Raw genomic sequence first — 26,256 nt, 5'->3', positions numbered from 1 at the left:
TTACAACAAAGAATTATCTAGCCCCCAATGTTAGTAGAGCTGAAATGGAGAAAACATCTTGCATGTAGTAGTTCTTTATTTAAAAAAAAAATATATATTAGTGGCACATGCAAGCTAAGCTGGTTTGAAGACAGTGGATAGCTCTCTGGTTCATCCCAGGCAAGTCAAACCCTGGCATGTGTAGAGTCAGAGATTTAGATAAACATTGCACCAATAAGATGATGAGTCATTAATTTCCAGGTGTCCTGTTCTGTCACAGCACGGTTAATATGCACAAGAAAACTGTTAAATGGGCCAACTGCCAGCTTGCAGTTCAACTTCTTGTAAAACCAGAGCTCTTTTTATAAGGAGCCTAAGTTTCCTCATTGGTAAAATGATATAATTCAGGTAGACAAAGCACAAGCTTCAAGGCTAACTGGTAGGGGAGAAGCAAGACTAGTGGAGAGCAGGGACAGGTGGTCATAGTGAAAGGCTTTACTAAATGAGCAGATTTGCTGTCTCAATCTGGCTGACTTAATTTGTTCATGCTGCCATAGGGCCCATTATCTTGGTGATTTCTGCCAGAAAGATTAAAGGGAAATGTAATTGGTTAGGAGGCAGATGCAAACCCAAACAGGAAGTGTGTCTTCTGGTGTTGGTGTGCCTGACTGACATTTTGTGTCGGCATTTGTTTTGTTTTCAGATGTCTTAGTCACCTTTTTGTTGCCATGACAGAATATATAAGATGATTAACTTAAAAGGAGGAAAGATTTATTTTGGGTTATGGTTTCAAATGTTCAGTCTATGATCACCTGGTTCCATTGCATTGGGCCTCAGGAAAGGCACAATATTATAGCAGCAGGAACATATGGAAGAGAAAGCTACTCACCTCATGATGTCCAGGAAGCAGAGAGACAGAGGAAAGGGCTAGGGACAAGATACAGATTTCGAGGACATGCCAAAAGTGACTCACTTCTGCTTCCTGAAGTTTCTACCACCTCCTGATAGTGCCACCAGCCAGGGACCAAGCCTTTAACATACCAACCTTTGGGGGACATTCCAGATCCAAACCATAACATCATGCAAAAATGATTTTTAAAGGTGTATATTCATGTGTAGGTGATTCCACACGATGAAGAAATTGTTAGACACTCAGAGGATAGGACAGGAATGGAAAATAACTGACAAATTGGAGAATTGAATGAAAAATGATGAGGTTAGCTGACTGAGGAAGAAAATATAAACTTCTGGAAGTGTGGTATATAGTATGATAATTAAATGAACAGTGGAGGAAAAACTGATTGTAGAATATGTAAGTATCTGGTACTTTTAAATCTTTTAATCCTGGGATTTTTTTCATGATATATGTTTAAACCTTTTTTCCCCCCAGTGCTGACAGTTGAACCCAGACTCTTACACATGCTAAGTCAGTTCTCTGCCACTGACTGAGCTACATACCCAGCTTTTTATTTTTAACTATTAATTCTTCATTTTAATTCTGTTAGTAAACTGCCTCTAGGAGAATGTTTAATCCCCAGCCTTTGAAGTTAAAAGAGATATATAGAATATAAAGGAGATTCAGAAGGTATTTACCAAGATGAACACAGGAAAGATAGGTTAACGATAGCTTAAAAGCATAGAATTTATTAAATTTTATAAGATTTGAGTAATGAATATGTAATTCAAAACAAAAGCAAGAATTAGCATTGTGTTTCTTTAAGACAAGTTTTGTTTAGAGATATGGAAGATGAGAAAACAGTGGTTATTAAACACACTATAGAGAACCAGTGAATCTTCTGGCAAGAGTAAATAGTCAAGGGCTGGAATTGTGCTTAGTGGTAGAGCACTTGCCTAGCATGTGTGAGGCACTGGGTCAGATTCTCAGCACCACATATAAGTAAATGAATGGAAAAAGGTCCATCAACAACTGAAAAAAAAAGTCTATTAAAAAAAAAAAGAGTAAACAGTCAAGGGAATCTAGAATGGCAAAGTTTGAACTTTGTGAATAAGATCCATGGTGTTAAGACTGATCTCATATCTGATAGTTACATAATACCAACCTTTTGGAATAAGAAAAGGACATGAGAAATGTAATTACAAGATGAATAAAAAGCATTCAAATATAAATTTTCAGAATTTTTCTTTATAGAATTCTTTTTTGGGGGGCCGTCTGACAAATGCCTATATTATCAAAACAGTAAAATACTACTTCCTCAGTGTAGTCCTTTAAATTTTCCAAGTATAATTTATTCTATGATTCTACAATGTCTCCTACTTACCTTTTTAATAAATCTTATCACATAATATTAAAAAGAACAAACATTTTTATTTTTTAATAAGTAATAAATTCTTATGATTCAAAAAGTTCCTTGTTATAACAGTCTCCCATCAGACCTTTCCCATCCCATGCACACATGAAAGTAACCATGTTATTATAGTTTTATTGTAAATCTTTCAAATTATCTTTATGTATAAATAATCTGAATATATTTTCCCTGTTAAGATGATTATCAATAGATATTTATTAAAAGGATGAGTGTGCTGGTAAAACAGTCTTTCTTTACCCTAGGAGCTCCACTCAGTAATGGTGAACCAGGTTTGGGTCACAGTTAAAAATGCTCATCTAGTCCCCTTACTAATGAAGAGTAAAATGCTGACAGATGACAAGTCAGGCCTTCTTAATGACTCTGACCTCTTCAGGAGTAGAGGCTCTTTTCAGAGTAATTAACCAACATTATGAGAAGATATAAATTTGATTGTTCATGGGGCCAACCAAATGATAGAATTAACTATCAAGAGAGAGTATCAAATTTCTATTCAAGGGAGAAAATATCTCCTGTGACTAAAATTATTGAGATATAAGTATGCTGTAGAGTAAAAAGTGGTCTATATTTCTATGATTTAGTTTTTTTAAAAACAGTTTTAAAAGTAATACTAACTGGTACTTCTTATATTGGAGTAAAAAATGCTTAGGAAAACATTGACTAATCTTGCAAAATTTAGAAAGTTCTGAAGATTCAACTCATCTAAGGCAAGAACTGATCACATGAAATAATGTTTTTTTCCTAGGAAAAAATTATCAGGACAATTTTTCAAAATCTTGTGTAACTCTTAGTTTAAAAACAAATTGTTTTCATGATAAATAAGATCAAACTTTTATCTGTGTTGTACACTGAAGATAGATTTATTTGCTTATGTGTTGTGAATTTACTGTTTACTATAAGATTAAGAATCACAGATGCATTAACAGTGATAGATAAAACTGGAGTACAGTAAGTGATCAGGGGGAGACATCTGTGTTCCTTGCAGATTGTAAGATTAGATTTTTATCTGAGGGTTGACAAACAAAGCTCATTTTGAGGGATAATTTAAGTATATTTTAAGTCTCATGTCTTTTTGAAATATATTAAACAACCGCATGTCAAAAATAGGGCCAATTTTCAAGGGAGACAAATTCTATCTTTGATTTGTAGTTGAAAGTGGTGGATTTCATTCAGGCCCTTACCCTCTAATTTTTATCCTTAAAGGCGGGGATTTTTTCGTTACTATGTTATTGAGATTACTTTCTGTCATAAAGTGATTTTAGTAAAACGGGGAGAATGGAAAGGAATACGATCTGGCCTCCTTAGATGTGCTTATTATATGATGGATAAGTCAAATAGAAATAATTGTGGAATTTCTGATGATTAGAAATTAGAAGACAAAAAAATTGGAAGCTTTGACTTAAGGACATTGTTTTATTTTTCTTAAAACAAGGTAATGTCAATTTAACAAGTGATGTGACCTTAATGATAATACACTTAACAGTTTTTAAGATACAGCTTTGTGAAATTGGCTGCCATCCTGAAAAAAAAAAGAGAAAAAACAAACCTGTTAAATTTTTAGGGGGTTTTAACACTAATAATTACATTCAAAATGCATGTGAAAGTCTTAACATATTTTCATTATTTCAGCTACTTTAATCTTATAATAATGATTTTTAAGTGTTGATAATACTAAAAGAGAAAAATTATAAACTGCATTTTTTTGGGTTGTTGACATGTGTGTTTTATTTTATGGAATATAGTTTCATAAATCTGTTTATACTAATTTAGAATATGATATCCTAGACTAAACCTGGGTTTTATTTGCTTACTAGAGGAATTAATTTCCTCAGCCATTTAGTATAACCCAGTGATACAGCAATTGCCTAGAGTTTCCAAAGCCTTCCATTTTATTTCCAGCATAAAGTAGGGTAAGAAAGAAAGTGATTAACTAAGATATTAGAAAAAAGTGACCAAAGAAGTAGAAAAAGGCCCAATGAAATGAGAGACAAACATCTGGAGAAATGGCCTGGCTGTCTTTATAGATGAAACTCACTTAGTTTAAACAAAGGCCGTCTATTTATTAGACTCATTTCTGTCCTCAGGACTTACCAAAAAAAAAAAAAAAAAAGACTTTTAAGAATGAAGGGCTGTGAGGATTAAATCAAATATTCTAATGTTGTCTTTGACATGATAGTATTCTTAACTGACTTTTCCTCCCCCAAATCGCCCTACAGACTATCGTGAGGAAAAGAGAGTCTTAAATGGTAAGTCACACAGATTTATAATAAAAATATATCATACTCATATGCTTATGTCCAGTATTATATGACAGAGTTGTCTGGAGAAGTTAGATTTTTTTTTTTAATCCAAAAGATGTCTTTACTTGCCCAGGCTTAAATAGGATTTGACAGAATATTTTGGGCCCCTTATTCCAACCATTATTCACTTTCACAGTAGTGTTTTCTGTGACTTCCCTGAACACATATTCATTTGCCCAAAGCTTGAATACTTGTGGTGATTAAAATGGTGCTGAATGATACAATGTCCTCAGGCATTTGAACTCACCTTCATTGTTTATACACAGATGTTGAATAGCTTATTAATCTACCAGTCTGTGCTAGCTTCTTCAGCCATTTAGTATGACTCTTAATTTTGACTGACAATGCCCCTATCCTCCCCAAAATTTGCTGTGTTGATGAATACTGATTCATGAAATGCATGGGGTTACTCTGATTGAATTATGTTATTGTACATTTGGAGAGACATATTTTTCTCTGTGTTTGAAAAAGAAAGTTATAGAAATGCAGCCAATAAACCAGATTGGATGAATTACCTTTTTCTTTTTGATTAGAGAAAATAGTCTGTATTTTACATGAATTTATGCAATTTTTGATACCTGAAGCTGTTGTCTGATGGTATTATACTGTATTAAATTAAGGATTTAGTTTTTATCTGATGATGGACTCCTTTGTGGTACTACAAAAGTAACAAACTTAGAATGGAACCACCATTTGACCCAGTTATCCTACTCCTTGGTCTATATCCAAAGGATTTAAAATCAGCATACTATAGTAATGCATCCACATCAGTGTTTATAGCAGCTCAATTTACAATAGCTAAACTGTGGAAGCAACCTAGGTGCCCTTCAATAGATGAATGGATGAAGAAACCGTGGTATATATGCACAATGGAATATTACTCAGCATTAAAAGAGAATAAAATTATGGTATTTTCAAGTAAATGGATGGAGTAGGAGAATGTCATGCTAAGTGAAGCAAGCCAATCCTCAAAAACCCAAAAGCTGAATGTTCTCTCTGATAAGTGGATGCTGCTCCATAATGTGGGGGACATGGGAAAAATGGAAGAACTTTGATGGGGCAAAGGGGAAGGAAAGATGGGGAGGGGGAATGAGGGTTGGAAAGATAGAGGAATGAGATGGACATCATTATCCTAGGTACATGTATGACTGCACATATGGTGCGATGTTACATCGTGTACAACCATAGAAATGTAAAGTTGTGCTGCAGTCATGTACAGTGAGTCACAATGCATTCTGCTATCATACATATCTAATTAAAATTTAAAAAAGAATGAATGAACCCCATTGAAATAGATTTAAAAATTAGTAACACTGGGCATTTTCTTTCCCACCGCATGTGCCTGTTACCTTCCTTTGGATGTACTGTATTTAACTAATATACCAGTTAGAGTTAGGCTTCAAAATGGAAAATAGTGTCTGTTCAGTTCCTTAGCCCATTTATTGATTGGGCTAATTGGTTTTTTTGGTGTTAAGTTTTTTGAGTTCTTTTTATATCCTGGAGATTAATGCTCTATCTGATGTGCAGTTGGGAAAAATTTTTCTGAAGGCTCTCTCTTCATGTTCTTGATTGTTTTCTTTGCTGTGAAGAAGCTTTTTAGTTTGATTCCATCCCATTTATTGATTCTTGATTTTAATTCTTGTGCTATAGGAGTCTTATTAAGGAATTTGGGCCTAAACTAACATGATGGAGATTTGGGCCTACTTTTTCTTCTATTAGGCCCAGGGTCTCTGTTCTAGTGCCTAAGTCCTTGATTCACTTTGAGTTGAGTTTTATGCAGGGTGAGAGATAGGGGTTTAATTTAATTTTGCTACATATGGATTTCCAGTTTTCCTACTACCATTTGTTGAGGAGACTATCTTTTTTCTAATGTATGTTTTTGGTGCCTTTGAAGAAATACAGTCGGTCAACAAATATATGAAAAATGTTCAACATGTCCAGCAATTAGAGAAATGTAAATTAAAACTACATTAAGATTTCATCTCACTCCAGTCAGAGTGGCAATTATCAAGAATACAAGCAGCAATAAATATTGGCGAGGATGTGGGGGAAAAGGTACACTTATACGTTGCTGGTGGGACTGCAAATTGGTGTAACCATTCTGGAAAGCTATATGAAGATTCCTCAGAAAACTTGAATGGAATAACCATTTGACCTAGTTATCCCATTCCTTGGCATATACCCAAAGGACTTAAAATCAGTATACTACACTGATACTGCTACATCAGTGTTTATGGCAGCTCAGTTCAATAGCTAAACTATGGAACCAATCTAGGTGCCCTTCAATAGATGAATGAATGAATGGATAAAGAATCTGTGGTATATATAAACAATGGCATATTACTCAGCGTTAAAGAAGAATGAAATTATGGCATTTGCTGGTAAATGGATGGAGCTAGAGAATATAATGCTAAGCAAAACAGGCCAATCCCAAAGAATCAAAGGCCAAATGTTTTCTCTGATACATGGATGCTAATTCACAATGGGGGAGGGGGTAGCTAGGGAGGTAAATAGAGGTACTTTGGATTAGAAATAGGGGAGGGGAGGTCTGTAAGTAGGAAGGAGAGTAGAAAGAATCCAACATTATTAATCATTATGTATAAATGGTTACACGACTGGTATAATTCTATATTATGTATAATCAGAAGAATGAGAAATTATACTCCACTTATGTATGGTGTGTCAAAATGCATTCTACTTTTATTTCTAACTAATTAGAACAAATATAAAAAAAAGGAAAATAATACTCCAGAAGTAATCTGTCTAGCATCATTACCACTTGTAACTTGTATCCTATAGTATTAGAATACTTATCTATATTTATTAGCTGCCTCACACTTTGACTCATTTAAATCTATTTGATAAGTCTGTGTGTTTGTGAATATGATTTTCATGCCTTCTGTGTCATTATTTCAACAGTTACTTAAAATACTGAGTGGGATAGACTACTTTCATATTCCACAAGAGACCTAATACCTTCAAATCACTGTTAATCATTACCAACATTTTAGGGAGGGAGAATGTTTGTTCAATCCACCTTATTTTACTTACTTATTTTCTTCCACTTCACATTTACCCCATATTCTTTCAACTTATCCAGAAAGATATTGTAGGATTGGTTAGTTTGTTTTTGGTTTTCTTTTTGCAAATGTTGAAATCAAGACACATTTCTTTGGCATATGACATTACTCTATGTAATGTCGTACTTTTTATGGTACTGTATAGTTTTTTAAAAAATTGTTCTTTTAAATATACATTTATGTATTTTAATATATATCTTAATATGTATTTAGTTGTCAATGGACTTTTTTTTAATATGTGGTGCTGAGAATTGAACTCAGTGCTTCACACATGCCAGGCAAGTGCTGTACCATTAAGCCACAACCCTAGCCCTAATTTGTTATTTTCAATATACATAACAATAGAGTATATTTTGACATATTTATACAGACATGGAGTATATCTTATTCTAATTGGGATCCCAGTCTTGTGATTGTACATAATGTGAAGGTTCATTGTGATATATTTATATATGTACATAAGAAAGTTGTGTCACATGCATTCCACTGTCTTTCCTATTCCTATTCTTCTCCTTTCCCTTCATTCCCCTTTGTCTGTTCCACTAAACTTCTGTCCACCCCTACTTGCTTGTTGTGTGTTAGAATCCCCGTATCAGAGAACATTCAACTTTCGGTTTTTGGGGATTGGGCTTATTTCACTGTGTAGTTTTTTTAAAGAAGGTCTGGAAATTGTCTCATGAGTTTTGGGGAAGAGGAAACAGTGGTTTATAAGATCACAGTGCTTACACTGTGCTAAAATTCAGATTTTCTCATCCTAATCAAGTCATATAAGATGAAAATTGATTTATAATTTATGAATTTTGTTGATGGCTTTTTCTCACATAAATTTATATCTTATAGCACTTCTTAAATGATTTAGTAAGATTATCTTTTCTTGCATTTGCCATTTTAGAAAAAAGAATAATACTTGCCCTGCCTTTTATTACACCTATAGTTTTGTGGTAAACAGTCAGCATCACAGTACCTTTAAAATGCCATGCTGAAGTAGACCCACAAGAATGAATAAAGACTTAATTAGAGTAAGATATATTCCATGCTTATATAAATATATCAAAATAGCTTCTATGTTATTCTGTTTTAAAAATTAATAATAAAAACCAGCTTTCCAACTCCCAAAACAAAAAACGATTAAAAAAAAAAAAGGAGTAAAATAGAAAAGAATTCCATGTTAGTGAGATAGTAGAGCAACTGGAACTCTCAATGTAGCAAAAATTATAAATTTAGTACAACCACTTTGAAAAGTTGCTTAGCAGTAGCTACTAGAGTTAAACATACATAAACCTCAGATGCTCACCAGAAATGTATTTATATGTTCTTTAAGAATATACATATGTGTGTGCAAGAATATTTATAACAGCACCATGCATAATAGCCCCGATATAGAAATAATTCGGACATCCCTCAGTGGAATAAATTGTTATATATTCATGCAGTGTAGTACTGTTCAGTAACAAAAAGAAAACAAACAAACTACTGGTGCATTCAGTAGCATGGATCAACCTTGCTTGTTTGCCCAAAGAACTATAATGTCCTTAATGTAAGACAAAAAAGCCAGGCCAAAAGAGAGTGCATTTTATGACTTATTTGTGTGCCTTTTAGTTGAAAAGGGCATCTTAATACACTAATGGTGTTATCAAACACAGGCAAAAAGTAATCAGTGGTGTTAGAAGTCATAATAGTGACTGTCCTTTTGGGAGGGGCAGCTATTAGAAAGAGGATTGAAGAGGGTGCTGGCTATAAAGGTATGTTTTAGTGTATGAAAATTCATTTTACATCCTTTTATATATTTATGGAATATCAATAAGAAGTTAACTGAAAAAAATTTAATGTTGTTAAGATGAATTGTTGCTATTTTGTTTTTCTTTGTGAAGGCCTGCTTCCCAAGAGCCAAATGACAGACATATCTACCAAAGAAGGTCCTAGTTCCCCAAGGTATACATGCTTGTTTTACATTATCAAAGCTAAATCTGTTCTACACAAAATGCATACATCATAAAAAGAAAGTAGTTCTGGGTTTGATGTATTATTTACTATTAATCATTCTTTTTTTGACTCATGAATTATAGTGCCTCATTTATCACGCATTGTTGGAGAATGAGCATTTCCCTAAATGTGAGTTATAAATATAACTGAAGTTTGATCCATCTTAAATATCAACACTTAAATTTTTTAAAAAAATATTTTTCTGATTATAAAAATGTACATGCATAGTATAAAATGTGAAAAATATAAAAATACAAAGAAATACAAAAGTAAGTGATGAAATCAGTTGTAACCACCCAAACTTACATACTCTTAACACTTGACTTATTCCTTCCAGTTTTGTTTATATAATACCTATTTCATATAACTCTGTTTTTGTAATATTGGTATTATAGTATATTTTGTGAGCAATTTCTTAGGTCTTCAACTATTCTGTGAAAGTGTTTTTTGTTTGCTTTTCATGATATAACCATACCATAATTCAGCAATACAGTTTTTTGGTAAATCTAGTTTGTTTTTATCAATTGTTAATGGAAATCTTTCAAAATGTATTAGACACTAGTTGTCTTAAACAGTTAACACCAAATTAAGCAATACTTGTACACTTTTGTTGATGACATTTCAAATGCTCTCAGGACCCTCTGTGTTCTCTGAAGTTCTTTTTCTTCCTGCCTTTCTCCCCACGGCTTTCTAATATTATTCTTACAGAGGCATTTCTGCTATACTTTTAAGTTATTTTATGACAGTTTTAAGTTAAGGGTGCCTGCTCTAGATTCATGTATTGTTGCCTGTGTGTAGGTAATAAGTGCAGAAACAGTATTGATTTCATCAATAGCTACAGCAAAACAGAAGACTTCATTTTATCTGAAGTTTTATTATAGACCTATTAAACAACCTGGATGAGTTAATTTCTATAGTAGCAATGTACTTATGACAAGGAGTGAAAGTAACAGCATGTAGATTTCTTCATGCTTGTTAACAAAGCATGTATTATTCTGTTATTACTCTGATAAAAGATTTTAGCAGGAAGATGTGTAACCTTTTCATAACTGTCTTATCTTGGTTATTTTGTTTTTATTCAAATACATGGAAGTTTAGATACTTTAAATTTAGAAATAATTGTCAGCTATCTAATGAATACTGTAACATGTTAACACCACTGTTAATTTTAGAAAAAGATTAACTTAACGAATTATATTTCTCACTATAAATTTTAAACATTTAATGATTTAATGTTAATCATTATCAATATGAATATTCATTATTTTCTTAATGTTTTACAGCTATGACTGGTTCCAAACAGACTCTCTAGTCACCATTGTCATATATACCAAACAAAAGGTAAACATGTTTTTAAAAATCAGGGGAAAAGGGGCTGGATTTTGGTTCAGTGGCAGAGTATTTGCCTAGCACATGTGAGACACTGGGTTCGATCCTCAGCACCATGTAAAAATAAATAAATAAAGTTATTGTGTCCAATAAAATATTGGAAAAAATATTTTTAAAAAATCAGGGAAAAAATAAATACTCATAAATGATAGTCATGTGCCAGGTCCTTTTCTAAGCACTTTTCTTATATTATTTACTTCTCACAACTCTGTGAGGTAGATATTGCTATTATCCCTATTTTACAAACAAAGAAAGGAAAAAGATAATAATTTACCCAAAGCTACACAGTAATGGCAGATCTAGAGTTTGGAACCCAGGCAGTGTGGCTCCTGCCTGGCATGTGTGTTCTTACTAGCCATGCTATAGCCTCTTAAAAATCTAGACTGGGAAGTATTTTATGTGCTTTTCTGTGATTTTTTTTTTAAGGCATGGATGACAAATGGGAATATTAGTTAAATTCACTACAAGAATGAATTTCCTAAACATACATTGGGATTAGTAAGATTTAGTGTTGTGGTTTTAGTTTAAACCACTAATTTTATTGAGATGCCCTTTTGAACTAAAGTTATGGAGATAATTGATTCACCAAGTCTTTGTTTAACACTTCTTTTGTATGAGGCATTGCCTTAGATGACAGGGATCTAATAATAGTTGGTACTATTGCTAAAATTATAATTCTTTTAAGTACTAAACTATATTCTTGTTAATGTTTCTTTGTAAAATATACAGGTACCAAACATTTATAGCTTTAAACAAATTCATTAGAGTAAATCAATATCATGAAAACAACTTAGATCTTTGTTAGCCAGATAGTATGGAGAAACTAGGAAAATATTTGGATAATCAAGACCAAAATATACTTGGTATTTCTTTAGCCTACAGTTTGATTATAAAGTCTGTGCTGAATGAAATTGACATGTTTTCTCCTAATTCAGAAAAGTCTAGACTCTGTTCTCTCTGTAAAATATTTGTATTCATGTTATTACTCAACCTACCAACAACCCTATAAAACAGATGATATTAGACTTATTTTACAAATGAAGAAACTGAACTGCAGAAAGATTAATAAATAGTTGGGAGCCAGTGAGAATTTAAAAAAAAAATAGGCCAGATGCATAGAGACCTAGCTTTTACAGGGCTTACAATCCAGTTGGAAAATTGAATAAAAAAGCAAACAACTTAGAATATTTCTAAACATATCCTCTAATAACATCAAGGTTCCCAAATTTCACATTTATCTTTAAACATGAGTTTTGACATATAGGAATTTTAGAGAATTCACTCTACTTCTGTGATAGCAGAATCACATCTGAACCAGTGGATCTTCTGACCCCTGCAGTATGGTTTAACCATTCTGCAGGAGTAACCAGCCTGGGCTTGATAGAGCCAGGAGGGCCAGAGACACAGCTTGCCCTGCCTCCTCCTACTTCTTGCTGTAGCCTCTTATCATGGTCTAAAACCAGGAGGGCAGTGTCCACTCCTACTATTAATAGCAATAGGACATAGAGGGTGGAAGGCTAAGGGAAAGGGGAAAGTTTCTTCATGCAATAATGAGTTCACTGTGACAGGTACCAAAATACTTTGCATCAAGGCTGTGTAAAAATTAGAAACCTCTAAGAATTTGCTAATGAACTCATTTTTTTTTTTTGGATGAGCTGGGGTTGGGAGATTATGTATTTTGCCCAGCATCATAAAATAGTGGAAAAATTAAAATGAACACATATCTTGTTTTCTGATCTGATTCTAATCTTTTGTCACATTGTTTGTTTATCAAATACTTATTGAATATCTACTAGATGTCTCGCAGTACTCTAAAGATAGTCTCTTAATTTTATAGTTTAGAGACTGATGATTAAGGTACATATTAAACAGAGAAAAATATATAATTTAAATTGTGATAATGTACTTTGAAAGAAAAGAATTGGGTTGTATAAGAGAAAAAAACCCAGGAGTAGCAGTTAGTGTGGGGATCTGTAAAGTAGCACCAGGAGAGCTTTCACTGATAACATTAAAAATAGAATTGTAGAAGTTTGGCAGGAAAGTAACTATTTAATCTTTCTATTTATGCTTTCTGTTAAAGGATATCCATTTAGACTCAATAATAATTGATCATCAGAATGATTCCTTTAGAGCAGAAACAATTATCAAGGATTATTCATATCTTATACATATTGGTGAGTACCATATTTTTATCAATGAAAACAGCTCCTTTCATTATGGCAATAACTTGGACTATAGTCTAGGTAACTAATATTTTATCTGCTTTTGTTACTTCCGTTTGTCATTTTTGATAGATTTGATTCCCCCACCTTTTTTTTTTTGGTACCCATGGATGCCCAATCACTGAGCAACATCCCCAGACTTTTTAAATATTTTTATTTTGAGACAAGGTCTCACTCTGTTGCTCATGGACTCACTAAGTTACTGAGGTTGCTTTAAACTTGAGATCCTTCTGCCCCAGCCTTTGAAAGTGCTGGGATTACAGGCATGAGCCACTGCTTCTGGCCTATTATTTCTTTATGCTAATAAAAGTGCTAACAAATAGCAGTATGATCTCACCTTTCCAAGTTTAAATAATTAGATGTGACCAGAATCAATATTTGTTGGCTTAGCTTTGATGAATCTCTTGTTCTTGGCACCTACAAGTAAGTTTCTAGAAGCCTGCTTGTCACATACTCCTACTGAACATTTGTCACTAGGTGGCCCATTCCTTACCAACTGTGCCATGAGAAGTCAGAGGCTGCAACATAACGGCCCAGACTATAAGTTTACATTATATCCTTCAGCTCCCTGTATCTTCATGGTCAAAGACCAACCATACAATTCTAATTGACATTTATGGGAGAGTTTTAATCACAGTACAAAAGTTTATATTAGTTGTTATCACTGTCCTGATTTCTCCTTAAGTAAAACCCCTGTGTTAGCATCTGTTATTTTTCAAACACTTTGTAATTAATTTTATTCACACTGTAGCTAACAGTACATCTAGCTGTTTCATCTCTGGAGTGGCCCCAAAAGCACTGGCAGGGAGTTCCAGCAAAGGAGTGAAGGGAGTTGTGCCCCCCCACCCTCTGGCCCTGCCAAACTGTCTCAAGATGGTGCTGATTGGATTTCCAAAGAAGCAATCACTAATTGCTATCCAAGCAATGTTTGGAGGTTCATCTAAACATCTATTAGGGGAGCTTATGTACAGAGAGGGGCTGTAGCATATAATTGAGGCTAACAGAGAAAAGGGATGTTTTGTCTCGGTATCTTCAGTGAGGGGATTGAGTTATGGGATTTATAAAAGCTCTTGAGGAATTTGGCTCAGGGCTGGGGCTACTTTCTTTCAGTGTTTTGGACAATAGACTTTTTCAGTGCCTGGGAATATTAATGGCCCCTTCATAGGTTCCAGCCTCCAGAGGAAAACATGTAGCTGGCTGGGTCCCACAGCAGTCAAGGCACTTTGTATTTCTAAGTCAGGACAGTTAAGGTAGGGGAAACTATTTTTTTTTCATTAAAAATTGTGCAATTCTTGGTGGGAGCACTTGCACTCATACAATCCTAGTGACTCAGGACACTGAGGCAGGCGAATCACAAGTTTGAGGCCAACCTGAGCAAGTTAGTGAAACTGTCTCAGAAAGGACTGCAATATAGCTCAGTGATAGAGAACCCTTGGGTTTAATCACCAGTACCACAAAAATAAATAAATAGGTGGAACAGGTAGAAAGAAAGAAAAAATAACTAACTAACTCTTGATTGCCAGCCTGCATTGGAAAGAGTGCAAGTATACAATTTTTTTTTTTTTTTAGTTTTAGTTCTAGATAGCCATATTAACATAGTGAAATTTAGAGCAGATATTTGCAAAAATATTTCTTGTATCTCCTCCTTCCAGAATATAAATCCCATAAAGGTAAAGATCTTCCTATTTTATTAACCATTGTATTCACAACACTTGGGAAGTGCCTGCTACACACAGATCCTCAAGAAAAAAAAAAATTTCTGGTAACTGAATGGATAGTCAGCTTTACAGAAAGCACCAAGAAAAGACAAACCAAGCTAGACTCAGGCCTGCCCTGTGTTCACATGTGCACACTGGGACGAACACGCATCAGTCAGGTGCTGCCTTCCTAGTCTACTTCCTTCTGGCTCTGTTGGATTGTCAGTACATACTATGATTGTGTATTATTATATCTTTCATTTAGTTCTTCAGAATGTTTTTCTAGTTTTGAAGGATTTGAAGTAGTAACATAAAATAATTTTATATAGTGTTCATAAACTGTATGAAATGACTTTGGATTTTAACTAATATACTGTTATTATCCCAGGGCTAAGCCATGAGGTTCAGGAAGATTTTTCTGGTAAGTTACCAAAAAAATATGTATGTAAGAGAGAGAAGAAAAAAAGAACTCCGCATTTGTCTTAGTTTGCTTGTATATATTTTCATTTTACAAAATAAAGGTGTAATGTTTTCTATATAAACACATATGCCAGTTTTAAAATATACTCCTGGTTTCTCCACAACCCTGTTTCCATTGTCTTTATTCATTTCAACTCTTTTTTTTCTCCTTAATTAAAAAAAAAAATTCCTGTCTCCTTTCTATTCTTCATCTCTGCTGTACTACTGATATGCCACTCATAAAAACATTACTAGACCAGACAAATTTTTCTTAGATGTATATAGTTAAGTGGATAATGTTGACAAAACATACTAAATTACTAATATTGTTGCATTTAAATGTGCAGTGTGGGTTACACAGCTTTTTAACAATGGAAGAATCGTAGTTTCTGGTTTCCAGGTACACATAGTACATTATACTGGTTCAGTGTCTCCCTTTTCCATATAACATAGTAAACTCTATAAAGATCTTATTCTTATTTTGGTTAAGCTTCAAATTAGTAATCATTTAATTGAGTCCATTTTTATAATCTGCTTTAGAAAGTTGTTAAATTGTTGCTGGATTCCAAGTTTACAATGAGCAGAGGCATTGCTTAAACATTAAACATGTTTAATGTCTTTAAAAGCATGTTCATCTCATCGAGTTTAAATCAATGTATATAGAAGTCTATTTTTATTATTATTATACCTATATTCTAAACTGTTAATAATCATTCAAAAAGAAAAAAAATATAATCTAAAAGGTTCTTAATTATCAAAGATTCACATGTATTTTATTAAATCCATCCCATATTTACTGGGAAGATACTCTCCTGAAGCTATTTTTATTTTTAGGCTTACCTTCTACTGAATTTTCTCACAAGAATTCCTCAGGTTCCAACTAAGAAATGTTAAAAGGAATAAATTAAATTCATTTTTGTTGATCCATTCAATAGTAACATAAATGTGTTATCCCTATTAAAAAATCTAAATTTAAACTGTGTATTGATTAGCTGCCATGACTTTTAAGCTTGTATGAAAACTGTCAATACCTACATTATTAGAAGGCAATCTGAATTTTTAAAATAAAGTAAGCTGAATGTAACATATAATGGATAAACAATTGTTTATAAATGAGCAAAATTTTATTTTTTTCACCATTGATCAGTGGTGTCCTTATATAAGATCAGAACATTTTGACTATTTGAGAAAGATTGTTTTTAATTAAAATCTTTTTGGTATCAATAATACAAGTAGAATTTATGTTCTTTTCAGTTCAAGTGGTTGAGAATGTGGGCAAAATAGAAATTGTCTTAAAAAAGACAGAGAATATATCTTGGAAATGTCTTGGCCATCCACTGGAGAAGCATAATTCACTTATTCCAAAGAAAGATACAGGTATGCTGTGCCATTATTTTATTAAGGTTACATTCATGAAATTGTTGTTAGTTGCAGAATTGTATCAGAGTTTGGAAGGCTGCTTTGGGATGAGCTGAAGAAGTCCTTCTATCTCTAGGAAGTGTGAAAGAGACATTTTATCTGTTAAAACCTTTTTTTTTTTTAATTTTCAGAAAGGTCAAATTTCATAGTCTACTACATAATGTTTAGTTAGGTCTAACAAAATCATTAGGTGATGATGGTATGTTGAATGAAGATGTCCATTTTTTATTTAGACTTTCAAGCTTTCGTTTCTTCAGGGTTTTGTTAAAAATAAAAGATGCCAACTATATATACAGTTTTTTTTTAATTGTATTGGAGATTGAACCCAGAGACATTTTACCACTGAGTTACAACCCCAGCCAATTTGATTTTTTAATTTTGAGACAAGGTCTTGCTGAGTTGTGTAGGGCCTTGTTTAGTTGCAGAGACTGATCTTGAACTTGCAATCCTCCTATCTCCTGCATCATTGGATTATAGGGTGTGCATTGCCACACCTGGCTATATTTTTCTGCTCAAGCAAAAGTCAGTTTTCAGTTTACTCTGAAAGAGTGATGCCATTCATTTCCTTTCTTTTTAAAAGCTTTTTATCTCAGTTTAATATAAAAATATGAGTGCATAATTTAATAATATATTGATATAATAATATTAAATGATAATTTAATAATAATACACGTGTGCATATATTTTTTTCTTTTGAAATTGGTAGTGTTTGCTGCTTGTTCCAAGTGTTTTGGAATTTCACAATAATATGCCATAATGTGGATCTATTTTTAACCTTTGTGCTGGGTGTTCATCCTTTGTGCCAATCTTTTCATTAAAGAAAGAGTATGACCTTTAGTTCTAGAATATATCATTAATCTTTTTTCTTCCCTTTTTCTGTTTTTGCTTTCTAGATATGTTCTTGTATTGAACCTCCTTAACCAGTCTTCTAATTATCTTTTTCTCTCTTAATTTCAATTTTGTCCTTTTACTCTACTTTTTGGGGAGATTTCTTCACCTTTAAATGGTCTTCTAGCTTTTTAAGTTACTCTGTTTTAACTTCTAAGAACTCTATTTCTTTGTTAGATAACTGAAACTTTTAATACCACTCTATTAGAAATACTTATATCTGCCATTAATCAACTAGGATATAAGTAACACTTATAGACTTTTATAACAAGAGAAGAATATGCATGCTTCTTTTTAAAAAAATTAATTTATTCTAATTAGGTATATATGACAACAGAATGCATTTTGATTCATTGTATACAATTGCAGCACAACTTTTAATTTCTCTGGGTGTACACAGTGCAGCAATTGTACCATATGTGCAGTCATACATGTACCTAGGGTAATGATGTCCATCTCATTCCACCCTCTTTCCTGCCCTCATACCCCTCCCCTCCCCTCTTTGTATTTCTGTTGCTTTGTTTTAGCATCCTGTACTTATTAGCTTCTCTTAATCTTTTTAAGAATTAGTATTTTAGAGGTTTTATTTTCCCCCCATGTAACCTCTGTGTTCTGCAATTTTATTTGCTGTTTTGTGTCTTTTTTGGTCCCTTTATATTAAATGCTATCTTTGAATGTTTACTAATCCTTAACTGTCGCTAATATTTCATGTTTTAGTTTGGGAAACTGTAGTAAATATGGCTTGTTGGCAGTAATATTTACTATACAGTTGGATCTTTTCTTTGGAAAAAGTTGATGCCAGCATTTTGTCTGTCTCTAGAGTAAACAGTCTCCACTGTTGCATCCAGCCTTGGGTAAAGAAAGCTGACATCTGTAAAAATCACTTAATTTCTTTTCTTCTGTCTCCCTCCCTCCCTTCCTTCTTTACTTCTTTCCCTTTTTTTTTCTTAGAAGATTATATTTATTTGCTAGGGGTACCATAACAATCTACAAAAAACTGAGTGTCTTATCAACAGAAATTTATTTTCTCACAGTTCTGCAAGCTGAAAGTTCAACGTCAACATGTTGCAGGATTGGCCTCTTCAGAGGCCTCTCTCTTTGGCTTTTGTAGATGGTCATCTTCTCCCTTTGTATTTACTGGTCTTCACTCTGTGTGTGCTTATGTCCTAATTTCCTCTTCTTAAAAAGACACCAGTCAGGGGCTGGGGTTGTGGCTCAGTGTCAGAGCACTTGCCTCATTAAAAAGACACCAGTCAGGGGCTGGGGTTGTGGCTCAGTGTCAGAGCACTTGCCTCAATCCAGAGGCCATGTGTTTTACCTTTTCTGGTGAGTAAACTTCTCATATTTTGCCAGGATGGAAGAGTTTCAATTATATGGTTCTGTTAAGTAGGGGAGGACTTCAGAGCAGTGGGGGAGCATCCCTGTTTCCTTCATCCACAAAGTGGTTTCAGCTCCACCTTGGTTCTGTTTCCCGACATAGTTGTTCTTGCCAATTTCTGAGTCTTAAAGGAATTTTGTATTACAGTGACTTAGTTTTTGGCTTTTTATACTTCTCATTTAGGATTCAGCTTTTTTGGGTGCGCTGAGTTAATTGCCAAACATCTCTTTGCCTTGTCAGCTCCTGAATTTGTTATATTTTCTTCTTTTATTTGTATTCTCTTTGCCTTAAAAAACAACCAAACCACATGTACACAACCTTTTTGTTGTTATTGGAGGGGTTCAGAAGGAACTAACTGCATGTACTCAGTTTAACATCTTTAAAATACTTAAAATTATTATAAATATTTTGAATTATTATATAAGCTAGAGTTAACCTAATTGTTTTTCCTACTCTCACCACTCAACACAGAACATTTCTATCACTACAATGTGTAAGGGTTTCTCTCCACCAACAGCCAATTCTCTGCTGACATTAACTGGTTATCTTATAATATAACTCAATTTTGATACTAACTGGAGTTAAGGCATACCCATCATGTTAAGGGCTTAGTCCCACCCTTACTCTGATCTCAGTTATGAGCCTGTGCTTTTGACTAACTGCCAGTAATCAGGGTTCTCATTACCCCTTCCTTGGGTTCAAAAAATTTCTAGATACCTTATAGAACTGAAGGAAATACTTATTTATATTTAGCTTTTTATCAAAAAGGATATTGCAGCACCAAAATAGACATGTAGGCCAGTGGTACAGAATAGAAGACACAGAGACAAACCCACATAAATACAGTTATCTTATACTAGACAGAGGCACCAAGAACACATATTGGAGAAAAGATAGTGTCTTCGACAAATAGTTCGGGGAAAACAGGAAATCTGTATGCAGCAAAATGAAACTAAACCCCTATCTCTCACCATGAACAAAAATCAACTCAAAGTGGATCAAGGAACCTACACCTAACAGGAGAAAAACTAGGCCCAAATCTTCATCATGTCAGATTAGGCCCTGACTTCCTTAACAAGACTCCTAAAGTACAAGAAATAAAATTATGAATCAACAAATGGGATACATTCAAACTAAAAAGCTGCTTCTCAGCAAAAGAAACAATCAGGTGAACAGACAGCCCACATTTTGGGAGAAAATTTTTGCTACACACACATCAGATAGAGCACTAATATCCAGAATATATAAAGAACTCAAAAAAACTTAATACCGAAAAACAATCCAATCAATAAATGGGCTAAGGAGCTGAACAGACACTTTTTAGAAGAAGATATACAATCAATCGACAAATATATGAAAAAATGTTCAACATCTCTAATAATTTAGAGAAATGCAAATCAAAGCTACCCCAAGATTTCATTTTACGGCAGTCAGAATGGCAGTTATCAAGAATACAAACAACAATAAATGTTGGCGACTCCCCCTGCACCGGCAAGGTAGAGGGAACTGTGACCACGCACAGAACAGGCCCAGCGGCCTGCTGAGGGGCAGAGCCGCCCCCCACCGCCCGCGCCTGCCAGGTAGGTGGAACTGTGACCAAGGACAGAAAAGGCCCAGTGGCCCGCGGCGGGACAGAGCTTCCAATCACTCCTGCAAGGTAGGCGGGCCTGTGACCCACCAGCAGAAGAGGAGCACCGGCCTGCTGATAGGCAGAGCCGCCCCCTCCCCCTGCACCGGCAAGGTAGAGGGAACTGTGACCACGCACAGAGCAGGCCCAGCGGCCTGCTGAGGGGCAGAGCCGCCCCCCACCCCCCGCGCCTGCCAGGTAGGTGGAACTGTGACCACGGACAGAAAAGGCCCAGTGGCCCGCGGCGGGACAGAGCTTCCAATCACTCTTGCAAGGTAGGCGGGCCTGCGACCCACCGGCAGAAGAGGAGCAGCGACCTGCTGAGAGGCAGAGCCGCCCCCTCCCCCTGCACCGGCAAGGTAGAGGGAACTGTGACCACGCACAGAGCAGGCCCAGCGGCCTGCTGAGGGGCAGAGCCGCCCCCCACCCCCCGCGCCTGCCAGGTAGGTGGAACTGTGACCACGGACAGAAAAGGCCCAGTGGCCCGCGGCGGGACAGAGCTTCCAATCACTCCTGCAAGGTAGGCGGGCCTGCGACCCACCAGCAGAAGAGGAGCAGCGGCCTGCTGAGAGGCAGAGCCGTCCCCTCCCCCTGCACCGGCAAGGTAGACGGAACTGTGACCACCATCAGAACAGGCCAGACCTGCAACCGAGAGACAGAAGAGGCCCAGTGGCCTGAGGAAGGGTAGAGCCGCCCCCCCCCGCGCCTGCAAGGTAGGCGGACCTTTGACCCACTGGCAGTACAGCCCCAGAGGCCTGCAGAGGGGCAGTGCCGCTGCCTGCGCCTGCAAAGTAGACAGAACTGTGACCACCGACAGAACAAGCCTAGCGGCCCGCAGAGGGACAGAGCCGCCGCCCGCGCCTGCGAGGGAGACTTTGCAACTATACAAGACCAATATAAATATATAGGGGGAAAATTCAATAGCACAACAGTTTCACCAAGTAGAAAGGAACACGAACAGTATGAAGAGACAAGGAAAGAAAGGACCACAAGCATTGCAGGTCAACTCAACGTTAGAAGAGGTAATAGCTGCAGCAGATGGAATGTCAGATAAAGAATTCAGGATATACATGCTTCAGATGATCTGGAGTCTCAAGGAAGACATCAGACAGCAAAATCAGACAATGAAAGATCACTTCAACAATGAATTACATAAACAAATCCAAGAAGCAAAAGATCAACTATACAGGGAAATAGAGGTTATAAAAAACAAACAAACAGAAATCCTAGAAATGCAGGAAGCAATAAGCCAACTTAAAAACTCAATTGAGAATACTACCAGCAGAGTAGAACACTTAGAAGACAGAACATGAGACAATGAAGATAAAGTATTTCAACTTGAAAAGAACATAGACAGCTCAGCAAGACTGTTAAGAAACCATGAGCAGAACATCCAAGAAATATGGGATAACATCAAGAGACCAAATTTAAGAGTCATTGGGATACAGGAAGGGACAGAGTTTCAAACCAAAGGAATGAGCAATCTATTCAATGAAATAATACGAGAAAACTTCCCAGACTTGAAGAATGAGACAGAACCCCAAATCCTAGAAGCCTACAGGACGCCGAATGTGCAAAATCATAAGAGACCCACACCTAGACACATTATAATGAAGATGCCCAACATACAGAATAAGGAGAGAATTTTAAAAGCTACAAGAGAAAGGAAGCAGATCACATTTAGGGGTAAGCCAATCAGGATAACAGCTGATCTTTCAACACAGACTCTGAAAGCTAGAAGATCCTGGAATAACATATTTCAAACACTGAAAGAAAATGGGTTCCAACCAAGAATTGTGTTTCCAGCGAAATTAAGCTTCAGGATGGAAGATGAAATTAAAACCTTCCACGATAAACAAAAGTTAAAAGAATTTGCAGCTAGAAAACCATCTCTTCAAAACATCCTTGGCAAAACATTACAGGAAGAGGAAATGGAAAATAACAATGAAAACCAACAGTGGGAGGTAGGACACTAAAGGGGGGAAAATAATCAAAGAGGAAAACAAATCATGTTTAGTAACATAAATAAACAAATATGGCTGGAAGAACAACCCATATCTCAATAATAACCCTAAATGTTAATGGCTTAAACTCACCAATCAAGAGACACAGGCTAGTAGAATGGATCACAAAACAAGACCCAACAATATGCTGCCTACAGGAGACGCATTTGATAGGAAAAGACATACATAGGCTGAAGGTGAAAGGTTGGGAAAAATCATATCACTCATATGGACTTCGGAAACAAGCAGGAGTATCCATACTCATATCAAATAAAATAGATTTCAAGCCAAAGTTAATCAAAAGGGATAAAGAGGGACACTACATACTGCTCAAGGGAACCATACACCAACAAGACATAACAATCATAAATATATATGCCCCAAACAATGGTGCAGCTATGTTCATCAAACAAACTCTTCTCAAGTTCAAGAGTCTAATAGACCACCATACAATAATCATGGGAGACTTCAACACACCTCCATCACCACTGGACAGATCTTCCAAACAAAAGTTGAATAAGGAAACTATAGAACTCAATAACACAATTAATAACCTAGACTTAATTGACATATATAGAATATACCACCCAACATCAAGCAGTTACACTTTTTTCTCAGCAGCACATGGATCCTTCTCAAAAATAGATCATATATTATGTCACAGGGCAACTCTTAGACAATATAAAGGAGTAGAGATAATACCATGCATCCTATCTGATCATAATGGAATGGAACTGAAAATCAACGATAAAAGAAGGAAGGGAAAAGAATACATCACTTGGAGAATGAACAATAGGTTACTGAATGATCAATGGGTTATAGAAGACATCAAGGAAGAAATTAAAAAATTCTTAGAGATTAATGAAAACACAGACACAACATATCGGAATCTATGGGACACATTGAAAGCAGTTCTAAGAGGAAAATTCATTGCTTGGAGTTCATTCCTTAAAAAAAGAAAAAACCAACAAATAAATGATCTCATACTTCATCTCAAAATCCTAGAAAAAGAAGAGCAAAACAACGGCAAAAGAAGTAGAAGGCAAGAAATAATTAAAATCAGAGCTGAAATTAATGAAATTGAAACAAAAGAAACAATTGAAAAAATTGACAAAACTAAAAGTTGGTTCTTTGAAAAAATAAACAAAATCGACAGACCCTTAGCCATGCTAGCAAAGAGAAGAAGAGAGAGAACTCAAATTACTAACATACGGGATGAAAGAGGCAATATCACAACAGACACTTCAGAAATACAGAAGATAATCAGAAATTATTTTGAATCCTTATACTCCAATAAATTAGAAGATAGTGAAGGCATAGATAAATTTCTTAAGTCATATGATCTGCCCAGATTGAGGCAGGAGGATATAGACAACCTAAACAGACCAATATCAATTGAGGAAATAGAAGAAACCATCAAAAGACTACCAACTAAGAAAAGCCCAGGACCGGATGGGTATACAGCAGAGTTTTACAAAACCTTTAAAGAGGAACTAATACCAATACTTTTCAAGCTACTTCGGGAAATAGAAAAAGAGGGAGAACTTCCAAATTCATTCTACGAGGCCAACATCACCCTGATACCTAAACCAGACAAAGACACTTCAAAGAAAGAAAACTACAGACCAATATCTCTAATGAACCTAGATGCAAAAATCCTCAATAAAATTCTGGCCACTCGGATACAAAAACTTATCAAAAAAATTGTGCACCATGATCAAGTAGGATTCATCCCTGGGATGCAAGGCTGGTTCAATATACGGAAATCAATAAATGTTATTCACCACATCAATAGACTTAAAAATAAGAATCATATGATCATCTCGATAGATGCGGAAAAAGCATTTGACAAAGTACAGCATCCCTTTATGTTCAAAACTCTAGAAAAACTAGGGATAACAGGAACATACCTCAATATTGTAAAAGCAATCTATGCTAAGCCTCAGGCTAGCATCATTCTGAATGGAGAAAAACTGAAGGCATTCCCTCTAAAATCTGGAACAAGACAGGGATGCCCTCTCTCACCACTTCTGTTCAACATAGTTCTCGAAACACTGGCCAGAGCAATTAGACAGACGAAAGAAATTAAAGGCATCAAAATAGGAAAAGAAGAACTTAAATTATCACTATTTGCAGATGACATGATTCTATACCTAGCAGACCCAAAAGGGTCTACAAAGAAACTATTAGAGCTAATAAATGAATTCAGCAAAGTGGCAGGATATAAAATCAACACGCATAAATCAAAGGCATTCCTGTATATCAGCGACAAATCCTCTGAAATGGAAATGAGGACAACCACTCCATTCACAATATCTTCAAAAAAAATAAAATACTTGGGAATCAACCTAACAAAAGAGGTGAAAGACTTATACAATGAAAACTACAGAACCCTAAAGAGAGAAATAGAAGAAGATCTTAGAAGATGGAAAAACATACCCTCTTCATGGATAGGCAGAACTAACATCATCAAAATGGCGATATTACCAAAAGTTCTCTATAGGTTTAATGCAATGCCAATCAAAATCCCAACGGCATTTCTTGTAGAAATAGAGAAAGCAATCATGAAATTCATATGGAAAAACAAAAGACCCAGAATAGCAAAAACAATGCTAAGCAGGAAGTGTGAATCAGGCGGTATAGCGATACCAGACTTCAAACTATACTACAGAGCAATAGTAACAAAAACAGCATGGTACTGGTACCAAAACAGGCGGGTGGACCAATGGTACAGAATAGAGGACACAGAAACCAATCCACAAAACTACAACTACCTTATATTTGATAAAGGGGCTAAAAGCATGCAATGGAGGAAGGATAGCATCTTCAACAAATGGTGCTGGGAAAACTGGAAATCCATATGCAACAAAATGAAACTGAATCCCTTTCTCTCGCCATGCACAAAAGTGAATTCAAAATGGATCAAGGAGCTTGATATCAAATCAGAGACACGCCGTCTGCTAGAAGAAAAAGTTGGCTACGATCTACATTCGGTGGGGTCGGGCTCCAAATTCCTCAATAGGACACCCATAGCACAAAAGTTAATAACTAGAATCAACAAATGGGACTTACTCAAACTAAAAAGTTTTTTCTCAGCAAAAGATACAATAAGAGAGGTAAATAGAGAGCCTACATCCTGGGAACAAATCTTTACTCCTCACACTTCAGATAGAGCCCTAATATCCAGAGTATACAAAGAACTCAAAAAATTAGACAATAAGAAAACAAACAACCCAATCAACAAATGGGCCAAGGACCTGAACAGACACTTCTCAGAGGAGGACATACAATCAATCAACAAGTACATGAAAAAATGCTCACCATCTCTAGCAGTCAGAGAAATGCAAATCAAAACCACCCTAAGATACCATCTCACTCCAGTTTGATTGGCAGCCATTATGAAGTCAAACAACAACAAGTGCTGGCGAGGATGTGGGGAAAAGGGTACACTTGTACATTGCTGGTGGGACTGCAAATTGGTGCAGCCAATCTGGAAAGCAGTATGGAG

The 26,256-nt window shown here is 35.4% G+C and overlaps 1 protein-coding gene across 2 annotated transcripts in view; it reads left to right on the top strand.

The window, feature by feature from the left end:
• LOC124084661 (cytochrome b5 reductase 4) overlaps positions 1-26,256 on the top strand; it is an 85,947-nt gene that overhangs the window by 27,431 nt on the left and 32,260 nt on the right. Inside the window, exons 5-10 of one of the 2 annotated variants that reach the window (XM_046431987.2) lie at positions 4,520-4,549; positions 9,555-9,615; positions 10,950-11,007; positions 13,136-13,229; positions 15,363-15,395; positions 16,688-16,810. In XM_046431987.2, coding sequence (XP_046287943.1) covers positions 4,520-4,549; positions 9,555-9,615; positions 10,950-11,007; positions 13,136-13,229; positions 15,363-15,395; positions 16,688-16,810 — 399 coding nt within the window. The remainder of the gene's footprint in view (positions 1-4,519; positions 4,550-9,554; positions 9,616-10,949; positions 11,008-13,135; positions 13,230-15,362; positions 15,396-16,687; positions 16,811-26,256) is intronic. The other variant, XM_046431995.2, reaches the window with a different exon arrangement.

This window comes from Marmota monax, unplaced genomic scaffold (genome assembly GCF_021218885.2).
Source record: "Marmota monax isolate L192 unplaced genomic scaffold, Marmota_monax_Labrador192_F-V1.1 WCK01_AAM20220418_F8-fsc00013, whole genome shotgun sequence".
Classification (NCBI taxonomy): Eukaryota; Metazoa; Chordata; class Mammalia; order Rodentia; family Sciuridae; genus Marmota; species Marmota monax.
The sequence above is the reverse complement of the archived record's forward strand: the minus strand, read 5'-3'. Positions and strand labels throughout refer to the sequence as shown.